A 13,654-nucleotide genomic window follows, 5' to 3' on the forward strand; every position below is an offset into this window, starting at 1 on the left:
AATCCATGGAACAAGTCCAGTGGTTTGAGTACCACTGGTGAGTGGTCAAGAATATAAATATTAGAATCAGGCTCAAGTTCAAAACTTCAGTTTATTGACTTTGGACAAGTAACTGAACCTGTCTGAGCCAGAGTTTCCTCACCTGTAAGATGGCATTATAATGCAACTTGTTTTGTAGGATTAACTGAAATGATGCAGACAAAGTGCTTAGCACCAGGCCTGAGATATAGTAACAGCTGAATACATTTAAGTGTCTATTATTGTATTATTATTAAATTTTTTTTTATTATTTACAGTCCTGTGATTTCTTATATGATTCTTACAGATCATCTGGGGGAAACAACAATCTTGATTCTAGGAAAGAAGATTGAAACTGTTGACTTTTATAAAAATTGGGGGCTTTTCCTCAGCTTCTCTGAATGGTGGGGATTGACATTCACCATATCCAGTCCTTCTCAACCTAGGGGACTCTGCCAGTCAGTTGTGACTTCTTGGGCTGGTCACAAGCCAGTTATGGTCACCTGAAAGAAAATTAAGTCCTACATTTCAGAAGGTGTTTTCTGATTACTGGATTACCTCTTGGAGTGTGGGGTCAGGGCAGGAGGGAGATGTGCGGAATAGGTCAGGGGGAATGACTTGAAAACGCCAGGGTTCTGGAAGCACCGACCTGTCCTTTTCGGATGCATGTGCCACAGAAGATGTCACAGAGTCCGCTGACAGCTTGGCTGAGGCAAAGGGCAGCTTCCACTGCGCCGATCCCCAGGAGGATGGAGAACAAGACCACGTGCCAGAGGACGATGTGCTCAGGCTCTTGGCAGGTGGTCCAGCTGGGACGGTTGAATAAGTAGCTGTTCCTGTCAGGACAAGGGAGACAGTTAGCCTGGCTTGGAGGGACAGGAAAGGGAGAGAGCCGCTGCTTAGAAGCATGTGAGAAGCACCAGTCTAATACATTGCTCTCATCTTCATTCTTCCCATTGGTGGGGGGGTGGGTAGAACACACGTCTCTCCGTCTCACAGCAGGGCATCTCAGCAAAGCATTGTGGGTGCAGACATGGCCGCGCCAGAGAACACAGGAGTAAGCGGGAAATCATGTGATTCAAGGTTGGAACTGCTCTAAGGCTCTCTGAGGCAGTAAGGAGTGACTCAGAGCTTGGACTGTGAAGTCCCACAGATCCAGGGCCAAATCCCTGCTCCCTCACTAAGAAGTTTTAGATAAGCTGCGTCGGGGACAGGCAAATTTCCCCCTCTACCCCTCTCGAGCTCTTGTGGCTGGGCTAATAATAAAACTGACACATGCAAATAAACCAGAGAAAAAGAAACAAATTTTAATTCATGCCCAGGGAGGTCTCATAGAAATGGGACCTAAGAAGTGGCCACGCAGGCAGCTTTCATACTTTTTAGACAAACAATACATTTGTGAGAAATTGACAGGACAAAGAAATTTAGCGCTGGGTGCTTAATAAGTAAAGCATCAAAACAGTTTGGGATTTGTATTAAATTAAAGAAGTAGAAAGGTTTGGTTACACAGACTTCTCGGCCCCGAATGCTCTATCTCTGGTGATGAGGGTGTCCTGCCCCCAAATGCAGGGAGTGTGGCTTTCACAGGAGAGATTTATTTTCTGCTTTCAGAGAAACAAGAGAGAAGGGTCAGAGTGTCTCTCTTGTATCAGCTCTTTCTTAAGTAGCTTTAATTCAAAATAATCGACGTGCCGTTGACTGATATATGCATGCAGTCTGCCCTGGCCCCAATAGTTCCCCAAGCGTTCCTGTATGTCAGATTCCTTATATGTAAAATGGGGCTAAAATAGCATCAGTAGCATCGCGTAGTGGAGGGGATTAGCCCAGTGCCTGCCATGCAGCTGGCAGTCTCTTTATCATTATTATCATAGGATGGGGAGGTCTAGAGGTCTAGAGTAGCTGGAGAAGATTTTCTGGGGAAAGATGGAGTCACCTGGCCTTGAAGCGGGCAGCAGCCCAGAGGAGAAGTGTGCACTATAAGAGGAAGCAGCATGTAAGCCCAAACGGTAAGAGGAATTTGGAATCAGAAGGTATAGTTGGACAAACAGAAAATGGAATATGTTTTCAGGCCCCATTTAATCTATGTATTATTTGGTATCTGCCTTAATTAATCTCTGCCTTCCACCATATCCATATTGGTCTGTTGAGTTCTCAGCAAGATCACACGTTCCTTAAATGTAAAGATTTCTTGGGCTTCATCAGCACTTTTACTTTTTACAAAAATCCCTTGTGAAAAAAAGGCGAAAGGATTGAAGGGCAAAATGGAACTGCTGGAGGGCTGGTGTAGGCACGGAGGCCAAGGGGTTCAGATTTGGAATTGGGTGGTGACGGACCAGGCGAAGAGCAGCGGCCAGGCTCAAGGTGTATTGTCCAGGTAGAACTGACAGGCTTTGGTGGTGGATTGAACGTGAAACGTGAGAAGGGAGAAGAATCAATGACTCAGCAGGTTTTAGGTGCCATCTAAGGGGCTGGGGGTGGCAGAGAGATTTGCCAGGGGACGTCAAGGGCTTGGTCGTATTAATACTGAAGTGATGTGAGATTTTCAAGAGGAAATTTCAAAGAGGAAGTTACTGGTATTTGGGTCAGGGATTCAGAAGAGAGATCTGAGCTAGAGATAGACATTTGGGGATTATTTATGTAGAGATGGAGGGCTGTGAAAGCCATGGGGATGGATGAGCTTTACCAGGGAGAGAACGTGAAATGGGAGCGAAGCAGCATCTTTCTCAGTCAGTGGTGCAGGGTTTTCTTTCCTGTTCCTTTAGGAAAATCAGTGGGCATCACGGGGTCCGCCATGTCAGGGTATTTGTGCAACTCTGCAGTGTAAACCCTGACAGTTCGTTTTTCTTAAGTGCCTAACTTAAGCTTTGATTGCCTGCCAAGGCATCCACTTCAAAGAGGTCTATCTGGAGTAAACACATTTCCAGCCTCACAACTAGATAAAGAGCTGTGCCTCCTTGCCTGACTGAGGCTCCTTTGTTTTAGAGATCTTGGTTGATTTCAGTAAACGACCTTCTGGGCCACTTGCTTTTTCTATTCCTGTGCTTAAATTTCCTGCTCTTATGTTTTAAATTCATCAATAGTGAGCCCACAAAACCCTAGACCTCCACCCTCAACCCCAATAAAGGCAGAACCCCAGGCCTGCTCTCTCTCTCTGTCTCTTTCTTTTTCTCTCCTGGCAACCTCGCTGAGTGGCCGCAGGTATGCTGTGTCGTTTCCGGGTTGTATATGTAAGAAACCTTTATTTTTTTCGAAGTTTCTTGATAGTTACGCTAAAGAGCATCCCGCAATCAAAATAAGAACCACAAGGGCTGGTCTAACCACAACATTGCTTATTGATAGGCTGTCATCACAAAAAAAATCTGCAAATTTGGTTATGAAGTCTCCCCGGTTACATTGTGAATGAGCAAGTTGCAAATATACAGTTTTCCATATCCTTCCTCCGTCCTCGTTTCTCTTATCACAGTGCCTAGTCAGTACTAAGCAGGCCCTCAGCACATACCAGTTGAGTTTAAAAACTGATGCTAATGAAGTCAAGGTATTATGCTGAACTGCTTAATTCATGGGCACTCCTTGCCTTGGCCAGTCACCTCCTAGAGTTAGGTGATCTGAGAGCAGAATTGTTGGTTTGGTGCAGAGAGAGGACCAAGATACCACGTATGATTGGAAGCAACTGGCCCCATTACTGGACAGTCAGTCTGAGAGCACACGCTCTGTGATCATCACCGTATCGTCTTTAGATGCTGGACACTGATCTAAGGCTGTAAAGGCTACTCACTCCAGGGTGTCGTTCCTGAAAGGGTAGGTGTAGTTTCCACTGCCTGTGTCACAGAAGGGGCCACTGAGCAGACCCAACGAAGAAATGACCACACAATACACGGCCCCCATAGTGCCCAGTATGGCCAAGAGCACAGGAAACAGCATCTGCAATGGAACAGAACCAGAAAGTCAGAGCGGCTGAAAGGGTAAATCTTCTCTTACAGATGCCAGACCAGGTAGGCATCCTTGTTTTGCTTCCTAAATGCACAAAAAATGGGGTACTAGAGCTGAGAAGACCTCTGTCCATTTATCTGCTCCATTTGCAATTCTAAAGAATGAAATCACCCACTACAAGACTGTGAGCGGGAAATGTGACTTATTCACCGTTGGGCTCCCAGTGCCTAACCGCTGCCTGGCACGTGATGTAAGTGTGCTCCCAGCCCCCTGTCTGCACTCACAGCAGACATCAATAATTGATCTCAGCACTCTTGCCCTGAAAGAGAAAGCCTCACAGTCCTTCTCAAAACAGAGCAACCGATCAGCTGGGGTTGGCTCTGTTTGAAACCTAAATGAAACTCATTCGGCATCCTGGTGGTATTTGTTGTATGATTGGGTGAGTAAATGAATAATCATTTTTCTAATGCCTGAGTCAGTGACCAACACAGGGCCCTCCCTGTACTGTGTACAAACTTCATAAATGTGTGCACTGGATGGGTGAGTGAGCATCACAGCAAGGCAAGTGTCAGGGAAAGGTGACCTTCTGGCATATAGCATATTCAGTTGGGGCAAAGCTGAGGGACTTGTTTGCTTCAAAGCATGAGCTTTTATTCCTGACACGTCCATGTTGTGTCTTTCTTACCACAGGAAGTGAGGGAGGGGAACGGCCGGGGCTGGGTGGAATGACTCAGGGAGCTCCTTGGAGATGGTCCTCAGATGACGTTGGGGGCTAAGGTCTCCCTGGAGGGTCTGATTGGGGGCTGCAAGGGTTGGGAGAGGGGACTTTGGGAGCAGAAAAGAGAAGTGAGACGGTGATGAACTAGAAGTATAAGAGCAGTGAACAGCTTGCTGTGAGCAGGGACATTGGGAAGCAGTTGTGTATGTGGGAAAGAGCACGATCGTGGGGGTCGGGAGACCAAGACGAGCCTGGGCTCGGTCAGCCTTCATTGGGTGTCTCCTGACACCCAACTGTGTGTCAGGCATCTGGGCGGGGCATGGAGGCGGGTACATAGATGATAACATGTGAACCTCACCTTGAAGAAAGGAGCTTACACTGTATCTGGGTTGGGTAAGTAATCCCAAATGTGCTTCCCAGATCTAAAATCACAGCCATGCGAATCTGGCCAGGCCACTCAGCCTCTCTGGTCTTTTCCTTTCCCGTTGGTCAAATGGGGACACGTTTATAAAATTGTGGCGACATTTCCGCTGGCTTCAACCAGCCGTGTTGCTTCTGAGAGAGCAGCGGTGTAAGAGGGGCCATGGGTCAGGAAGCAGACGCACATAATGGATGCACTTAGAGAGGGTCAGCCTTCTGTTCTTCACGGGGCCGTTGTAAGAGAGCATCTGTGAAAGTGGGTTTTTTAATTTAAAATTTTTTAAATTAAAGTATAGGTGACTTAAAATGTTGTTTTAGTTTCAGGTGTACATCTAAGTGATTCAATTATATATATATGTGTGCATGTATGTATATATACACATATACATATATGTTCTTTTTTAATATTCTTTTCTGTTATGGTTTATTATAGGATATTGAATGTAGTTCCCTGTGCTATACAGTAGGACCTTGTTGCTTATCTATTTTATATATAGGAGTTTGTATCTGCTAATCCCAAACTCCCAATTTATCCCTCCCTCATCCACTTTTCCCTTTGGTAACCATAAGGTTGTTTTCTATGTCCATGAGTCTGGTTTTATTTCTTAAATAAGTTCATTTGTCTTACTTTTTTTTTTAGATTCCACATATAAGTGATATCATATGGTATTTTTCTTTCTCTTTCTGCCTTACTTCACTTAGAATGACCATCTCCAGGTCCATCCATGTTGCTGCAGATGGCAGGCACTATTTCATTCTTTTTTATGGCTGAGTAGAATACAATTGTGTAAATATATCACAACTTCTTTATCCAGTCATCTGTTGATGGACATTTAGGTTGTTTCCATGTCTTCACTGTTATAAATAGTGCTGCTATGAACATTGGGGTACATGTGTCTTTTCAAATTAGAATTTTTGTCTCTTCTAGATATATGTCCAGGAATAGGATTGCTAAATCATATGGTAATTTTATTTTTAGTTTTTTAAGGAACCTCCATACTGTTCTTCATAGTGGCTGCACCAATTTACATTCCCACCAACAGTGTAGGAGGGCTCCCTTTTCTGTGAAAGTGTTTTTGAGAATACAAACTCCCTTCAGTGTCCCTTCTCACTCAAATCCCAGTTCCGTGATGTGTTATTCCACGGGCTACTAGGGGAATAAGAAACTCAAAGGATGGAGGGTCCTAGACTCCCCACAGACAGACAGACAGAAATAACCAACCAAACCCCACAGGCTGGTCTACCAGAGCTCACAGGCTATGTGTATACATGGCTCCCTTCACACCCTCTCCAGGGTCAATTTTCCTGGGATCTTGTGCAACAGTCCCCATCACTGTTGACAAGAGCCCTGCATGATATTGCTGTGCTTTAGAAGGAAGGTATTAGCCACCTAGATGTGCAGTCTACAAAAATAATGCAAATGAATGTATATGCAAAACAGAAGTAGCCTCACAGATACAGAAAACAAACTTGTGGTTCTCAAATGGAAGAAGGGATGGGGAGGGACAAATTAGAGGTATGGGATTGACAGAAACAAACTGCTCTACATAAAATAGACAAACAAGAAGAGTATACTGTATAACATGGGGAATTACGCCCGTTATCTTGTCATAACCTGTAGTGGAATATAATGTGCAGAAATGCTGAATCACTGTGCTCTGACCTGAACTAGCACAGTGTTGTAAATCAACTATACTTCAATAAAAATAACTAGATAAAAGGAGGGTATTAGAAGTCCTGAACTATAGTCAGTGGGTTAACAGTCTAGCCTTTAGAAGAGAGAAAGCTCACAGCCTAGGAAATAAGCCCTTCTGGGTTGTGGGTGGAAAGCTAAACATTTCTGTAGACCCCACGGTACTTACCCCACGTCTGTGAGCCCAGCAGCCCTCTCCACCCGCTCTCAGCAGCATTACTGCCGGCACCATAACCTGTGGCAAAGGAAATGCTCTTGAAATGAAGGGAATGTTACCTTTTTGGAACAAAGTTCCAAAACTAGCTATTTTAAAATGTCTAAGGATTCCTCATTGCTTGTAGGATTCAACACAAGCCTCGGACATCATACCTGCTCCTGACCTGCCACCAGAGCCTCCTCTCTCCTCCGTCGAGACTCCTGACACACCCGCTGGTGGGCTCCCACGAGACACCGGGACTTCCCTGCCTCTGCACCTTTGAATATGCCTTTCACCCTTCGCCATCAGGTAAACTCCTATTCACCCTCAAATGGCCAGTTCAGATGTTACGTTCTGTGGGAGGCTGAACAAGAGGATCCCCAAAGATACATTCACTTCCTAATCCCAGTACTGGTTAGTATGACCTTATATGACAAAAGATGTGATTGAGTTGGAATCTTAACAGGAGGAGTTATCTTGGACTATCCAGGTGGACCCTAAAGGCAATTACATGTATCCTTGTAAGAGAGAAGCAGGAGTTCTGAGAGACACAGGGGAGAAGGCGATGTGGAGACAGAGGCAGAGATTGGAGTTATGTCTTTATAAGCCAAAGAATGCCAACAGCCACCAGAAGCTGGAAGAGGCAAGGAATGATTTTCCCCTACAGCCTAGAACAGAGAGCCCTGCCAGCACATTCAGTGAGAGCTTCTGGCCTCCAGAGCTATAAGAGAATACGTTTCTCATGTTTTAAGCCGTCAGATTTGTGGTAATTTGTTATAGCAGCTACAGGAGACCAGTACATCTCCTCTTTGTAGTGTTCAGTGACCCCTGCCCCAGCAAAACAAATGGTTCCTTCCTTCCTGCCTGCCCATCCTGCTACACCAAGCATACCCATTCTCCTCCCACTGCTGGGTTCTGAGCTCTGGGTCAGCAGCTCTTACCACAGTGTCCAATGAGGAATCAGGACCCAGGGACATGGTGGTGCAACTTGTGATGACATTTCCCCGTGCTGCTTCTGGCACTGTGGGGTGGCAGGAAGATGAGGGGCATGATAGGGCCATGGGTCAAGAACAAGAAATAAATACAGAATGGATGAACTTTATGAAAAAAAAATCATCTCACCCTGAGCAATGATTGGTAAATGTATTTGCTGATGCAAGCATCTGGGGCATCCTTGCTTCTCACCAAGGCAACCGCGACATACCCCGGGGGATGTATGGTTGGTATGTGGTTGACGTTAAAGGTGCTCGTTGCCTACCCAAATGTACTCTTCCACCTGGCTGTCTAAGGTAGGGGTGGGGATTGCCAACGTACATGCCTTTAGAGGCCAGGCAGGTAATTTTAAGTAAGAAAACGTGTCCTGGTATAACGCCACAGAGAGTGTGGTGGGACCCGGAGAACTGGAAGATGTATACCCCCCCAAAGGCATCCAATTCACTGTAAAGCAAAACAGACATGGTGCAAAGCAAACTTCAGCCAGCTCCCAGCTGGTTTGCAGACTTTACACAGCCTTGATGGGAGCTGGGGTGGTGACATGGCACCTAGTAAAAGGAGAACTCAGTTTTAGGATTTGGCGGTGGGTGTCCAGCGTGCTGGGGAAGAGTGTGCTGGGCATGCCTTATTATCAGCTCTCTCTCTTTAGCGGGAATGGGTCGATTCCATCACACTAGGTTCCAAGGTGCTTAGGCATCCCTTGCTCCAGCTCTCTTACGACCCATTGAAAGCTTCATTTGCTTCCTAGCACTTACCAGCTGACATCATGTCCCACAGTTGACTATTTACGATTTTTCTCTTCTCCACTGGAATGTAAGCCTTAGGAGAGTAGGAGCTTGGTTTGTTTTTTCACTGCTGGGTCCCTGATGATGCCCAGAACAGTGCTAGCTCATAGCAGGTGCTCACTGAGTATTTGTGGGTGAATTACTCAGGGGTGAGGAGCTGGCTCATCAGCGTGGTCCACAAGGTCCTACACAGGGTAGCCTCCATCTGCAGGTCAGCACTGTTTCCTATCATTTCTTCCCTTAAGCAGCCCTTGCTCCAGCCACACCATGCTGCAGTTTCTGGGAAGGCATCTTACTCTGTGATGTTCCTCTGCCTTTACACAAGCCGCATTCTTTGCCTGGAACAGCCTCCTCCCTTCTCTGCCTGGCAAATGTCTACTAATTCTGTACAGGACAGCTCAGATAGCTGCTTCTCTGGGATGCCTCTCTTGGTTCCCAAGGGTAGAGTTAGTTGTTTCCTCTTCTGCAGACCCTAGGCCACCCCTGCAGCGGGGACTCACTCCATTGAGCTGAATTATTTGTGTGTGTGTGTGTGTATCTCCCTTGGTCTGAAGGAGCATAGGAACTAGGAACCACTGGCTCGGGCAGATCTCTACCTAATGCAGCCCTCCAGTCAGGTCCCTGAGTGACTCCAGACCACACCTCTGACTAGTCCTAAGCTGTCCCTCCTAATGGTCTTAATAATAATACTGTAAATAATATTGCTGGAAAACAACCATTAGCTACACATGGAAAGAAACTGGGGCTCTGTCTCTCAGTCCCTAGAGTCCCCAGTTCATTTTATGTCATGCTTGTCCCAGATGCCCCATTTTAACCTCAGAAGCCTGCCAGGAGTTCTGGGGGAGCCCATGGCTCCCTGAAAATAGCCATTATTCTTGGCATTGGCTTTCCTGAGACAGCAACCTTGCTGAGGTTACGAGCTGGCTTCCAGCAAGAATGTGGGGAGGCTGCCCGGGACTGCCCTGCCTAGGAGACGGCATGCTGCTGGGACCTCACAGAGTCCTCACGCACTGTGGTCATGGCCACTGTCTGTGTGATGGCTGTCTACCTGGCAGGGAGGGTGGGGAGGTGGGGACTCGCGTGGCCCGGTTTTCTTGGCTCTTCCGAAAAGCAGCACTTTCTGGAGATGCTCCAGCCCCACTCCAGGCACCTCCGTGTCTTGTTTCATCAGGGCATGTGCAGAGCAGGGCCTCTGCTGGCGTAGCTCTGTGTCCTGTGTTGCATGTGCACGTGTGTGTCAGATGGTGGCGAAATGGAGAGAGAACAGGTTTACGGCTCAGACAGATGTTTGAGTCCCAGTTCTGCCAGGTGCCTGCTGTGTGTGGCTGCAGTCAGATGACTTAATCTGCCCGGACTCCATTTCCTTACCTATAGGATGGAGGTAACGACCGCACCTCACAGAGACATGGAAGCAAATGAAATAATATACGTGCAAGCATTTGATGCACTTGAAACCTTTGTGCAAATGCCTGTTACAATTACTATTAAAGGGCAGGAGCTGTGAATTCGGGTTTTATCCCTTGTGGATCCTTACACAGTGCTGGGCATGGAGCGGATGCTACACTGGTGGTTGTACTTGCTGTGGCCTGTGGTGTCCCTTGTGGCTTTTGAGAGCTTGTTCTGGCCTTTTGTGTGTCAGGAGGGTAGCTCTGCCATTCATCCTTCATTCAGAGCCCAGCTCCTCGCCTCCACTCCTTCCTCAGCCCTCTGCAGTCTGGGGTCCCCACCACCCCCACCCAGGCAGTGCTCCCACCAAGGTCCACCCTCACCTTCCTGGGTGTCAGATGCCCTTCAGGCCCCAGTTATATCACTGCCACTGCAGTTGACACTGAGATTCCTCTCTCCTTCTTGAGACTTTCTCCTTCTTGGCTTTTCTCACTTTCCTCTTTTCTGCTTTGCCTCAGACTTTCTAGCCATTCGTTCTCAGTCTCCTTCCCACTTTTCCCTCCCTCTGCCTACCTCTCAATTTGCAGGATCCCCTGGGGTTTTGACCTGAGCTCAATCTGTTCAAACCCACTGCCTCCGGGGTTCTCTGTCACCTCTTCCCGTTGGTCCTCAAGGTTGCCTCTCTCCTGGTCTCTGATCCCTGTCCACCCATTCTCTGCTCCCTCAGCGGGGACGTGGAACAGAGCTTAGCCTCTGCCCGCCTCCTGAGGTCCCTGCCCCAAGGAACACCACTACCATCTTCTGGTGCCTGGGTCTGAATGCTGCAGCCAACCTGATGCCTCCTCCCACCCCCACCCCCAACCCCTGAGATCAGTCTTCAGGTCCTGCCAACTCCACCTTTTAATATGAGTCAAATGCTCTGTTCTCTCTCCAACCCCATAGCCACTGCCTTAGTTTTCCTTAGCCAGGCATGAGTGAAGGCATAGAGTGAACTCTAAAGTGGACTGAACAGAGAGAGAAAGAAAAAAGGAGGAAAAAAAAAGAAAAGGAAAGATAGAAAAGGGGAAGGCCCATTGGTTTTCATTTTATCCAACTTCATGGACCGATTCTGTCCTGTTTATTTTATCCCCATTTCATTGTGAATATACAAGTGTAACCCTCCTTCTAGGAGATCCTGGGAGGTTGTGTTGGAAAGCTGGAGTGCGGGTTGGACAAGCAGTATTAAGGGATGCTATGCAGATGGGGTGTCTGGTCCCTGACTGAGCTGGGCTCCACTCTGCTTTCCCCAGGACCAGGGAATGTCTTCCCTCTGGTTCACTCTCTTTCAATGAACCTGAGATTCCGCAAATAGGAAACCTACATTTCCTTGAGCTGCTTGATGCCTTTCAATAGTTACTGTTTGCTCATCTGTATCTTGAGAGAAGTTGGGTGCTGGTGTAGCTATATATACTGCAGATGGGGAGAGTGAGGCTAAGGGGAGTTTCAAGACTTGCCTGGCGGTGGAGCTGAGAAATGCAAACCTATCCTGCAGAAATAAGGAGGGTGGGTAAGGGCAGGAGATGGCGCTTGGCTGGATCTGCAAAGAAGGTAACGGAGCTGTTAATCTGAGCCAGGAAGGAGGACAGATTGCATTTTACTGGCTGCCAGATACATGCGGGGTGCTCTATGTAGGTTATTCCATTGAATGTTCCCCACCTCCTGGTGAGATGGGTTTGATTCTCCTTTTACTGAATCTCAGGGAGGATGCCCAGCAGGTCAGGGGCAGACTCATGAGCTGAGCACAGTCTGTTAGACAACTAGGTCTGCACTGCCCCTTAGGTAGGGCTCCGAGCTGAGCCACAGTCAGCCTTTGCTGAGACATTGCTGATTTAGAGGTTCTCTTGTGCAGGAAGAGAAGGACCAGCCCTGCCAGGATGGGAGGGGGAGGTGGTCACTGGATGCAACTTGAGACATTATTATGTCTACTATGGTGCCCGGGGGAGAAACAGGAAGGGAGATGGTCACCTTTTCCTGAGAGTTCTTTATCTTTCATATATTCATTTACCTATTTGCTGGACACCTGCTCAGTGCCTGGCACTGGAGTCTCACATAAACACACGATCTTTTCATAAGAGACCCTGGTTGCCTGGGAGAGGAGAGCCAACTGAAAACAAAGGTGGAAAAGAAGGCAAAACACTCAATATCTATCTCAGGGGGCAACGAATTACAATTTGTGGGCTAAATCCAGCAGGTTGCCAGTTTTTATAAATTTTATTGGAACATAGCAATGCCCGTTTGTTTCCATACTATCAATGGCTGCTTTTTGCCCTATGATGGCAGAGTTGAGTAATTGAAGCAAGAGACCCCGTGGCCCACAAGGCTGGAAATATTCACTATCTGGCATTTTACAGAAAGAGTTTGCCAACCCCATGATTTAGCCTAGGGAAGCCTTGATGGGAGCTACTCAATTTATTTTTCGAGATGGTCATCTTGAGACCCGATGAACCTGGCAGATGCTCTGTCATTGGGCTTTTTATAAAGCGTATGGTTTCCTAACAACCACATATTAAGCTCTAGTCTAAGCCGGCACTTTGCTAGGTAGGAACTGTAGAGGGCCTGAGACTTGGTGAATGAGACTTGGACCGTGCTCTTAACGAGCTCACAGCCTAATGGGGGAGGCAGGTGTATAAGAGATGGTTGCAGCATGATGTGCCAGTGCGGAGAGGGTCTGTGTATCACGTGCTGTGAGTACAGAGGAGGAGCAGCTGGCCATGCTCTGGGGGCCCAGGGAAGGTGGCCCCAGATGAGATGCATTGCTCTGTGACTTGAAGGTTGTTCAGTGGCACCCTTCACTTGGAGGAGGTAAGGTAGCTCAACCTCGTTCTTACCAAGAGTCCAGCTCCAAGAAAGCCGTGGAAAAACCAGACCAAATTTGTGACCTTGGCAGGCGCCAGCACCTGCCCGTTGGGAAAGTACAGCAGGAGGTTGGCGATGATGGCTGTCGTGGCCAAGGTCAGGAGCAGCATGCCAGTGCACCTGGAGCCTGTCTCAGAGCACATGGTGAATCCGCCCTGGAAGGGAGAGAGAAACAGCTAACACCAGGAAGCTGCCTGCTCCAGCCTCCAGCCACTGCAGAATCGGGAGGAGTGCCCCAGCCTCAGAGCTCCAAGAGCAAGGTGCCAAGCCCAGCTCCTCCATTGGTAGGCAGTGTGAACTGGGCAGCCACATTACCTCTCTGGCTCTCAGTTTCCTCTGTAAAGCAGAGAAAATACTGATCTCACAGTGGTCTAAAGGAAGCAAAAAAAATGTGAAAGCATCTGGCTCATAGTAAATGTTCAATAAGCTTTCTTTAAAGTATTGGGGCAAATTGAGATAATGTTTAAGAAATCGCTGTTACCCTCTGGTTCTTTCAGCTACACCCAGAGTGATTATGATCAAATCTAGTGATTATGAACTAGATCCTGGTCCAAATCCTGACTCGGTCACTTAGCAGCTGTGTGGCTTTGGGCAAGTTCGTTTACATCTCTCATCTCAAT

General features: G+C 47.4%; 1 protein-coding gene across 1 annotated transcript; it reads right to left on the minus strand.

Annotated features, from left to right (window-relative positions):
- Positions 1-622: 622 nt before the first annotated feature.
- On the minus strand, positions 623-13,255 carry LOC105096547 (transmembrane 4 L6 family member 1). Its single transcript, XM_010988904.3, has 4 exons — positions 13,007-13,255; positions 6,949-7,014; positions 3,794-3,939; positions 623-854 (listed from the first exon to the last, which is right to left on the minus strand). Exons 1-4 carry the CDS (start codon positions 13,175-13,177, stop codon positions 623-625), a joined length of 615 nt encoding a protein of 204 aa, XP_010987206.2. The 5' UTR covers positions 13,178-13,255.
- Positions 13,256-13,654: the final 399 nt, after the last annotated feature.

This window comes from Camelus dromedarius, chromosome 12 (assembly GCF_036321535.1).
Source record: "Camelus dromedarius isolate mCamDro1 chromosome 12, mCamDro1.pat, whole genome shotgun sequence".
In the NCBI taxonomy this organism is placed as follows: domain Eukaryota; kingdom Metazoa; phylum Chordata; class Mammalia; order Artiodactyla; family Camelidae; genus Camelus; species Camelus dromedarius.

Bases quoted from the DNA above. Each gene is read 5' to 3' on its own strand.
- LOC105096547 (XM_010988904.3), bottom strand. From the start codon at position 13,177: ATGTGCTCTGAGACAGGCTCCAGGTGCACTGGCATGCTGCTCCTGACC. The intron at 7,015-13,006 runs GTAAGAACGAGG...CCTTTGCCACAG, and splicing joins TTCTTGGAGCTGGACTCTTG to GTTATGGTGCCGGCAGTAAT. The intron at 3,940-6,948 runs GTAAGTACCGTG...GTTCCATTGCAG, and splicing joins GCTGGGCTCACAGACGTGGG to ATGCTGTTTCCTGTGCTCTT.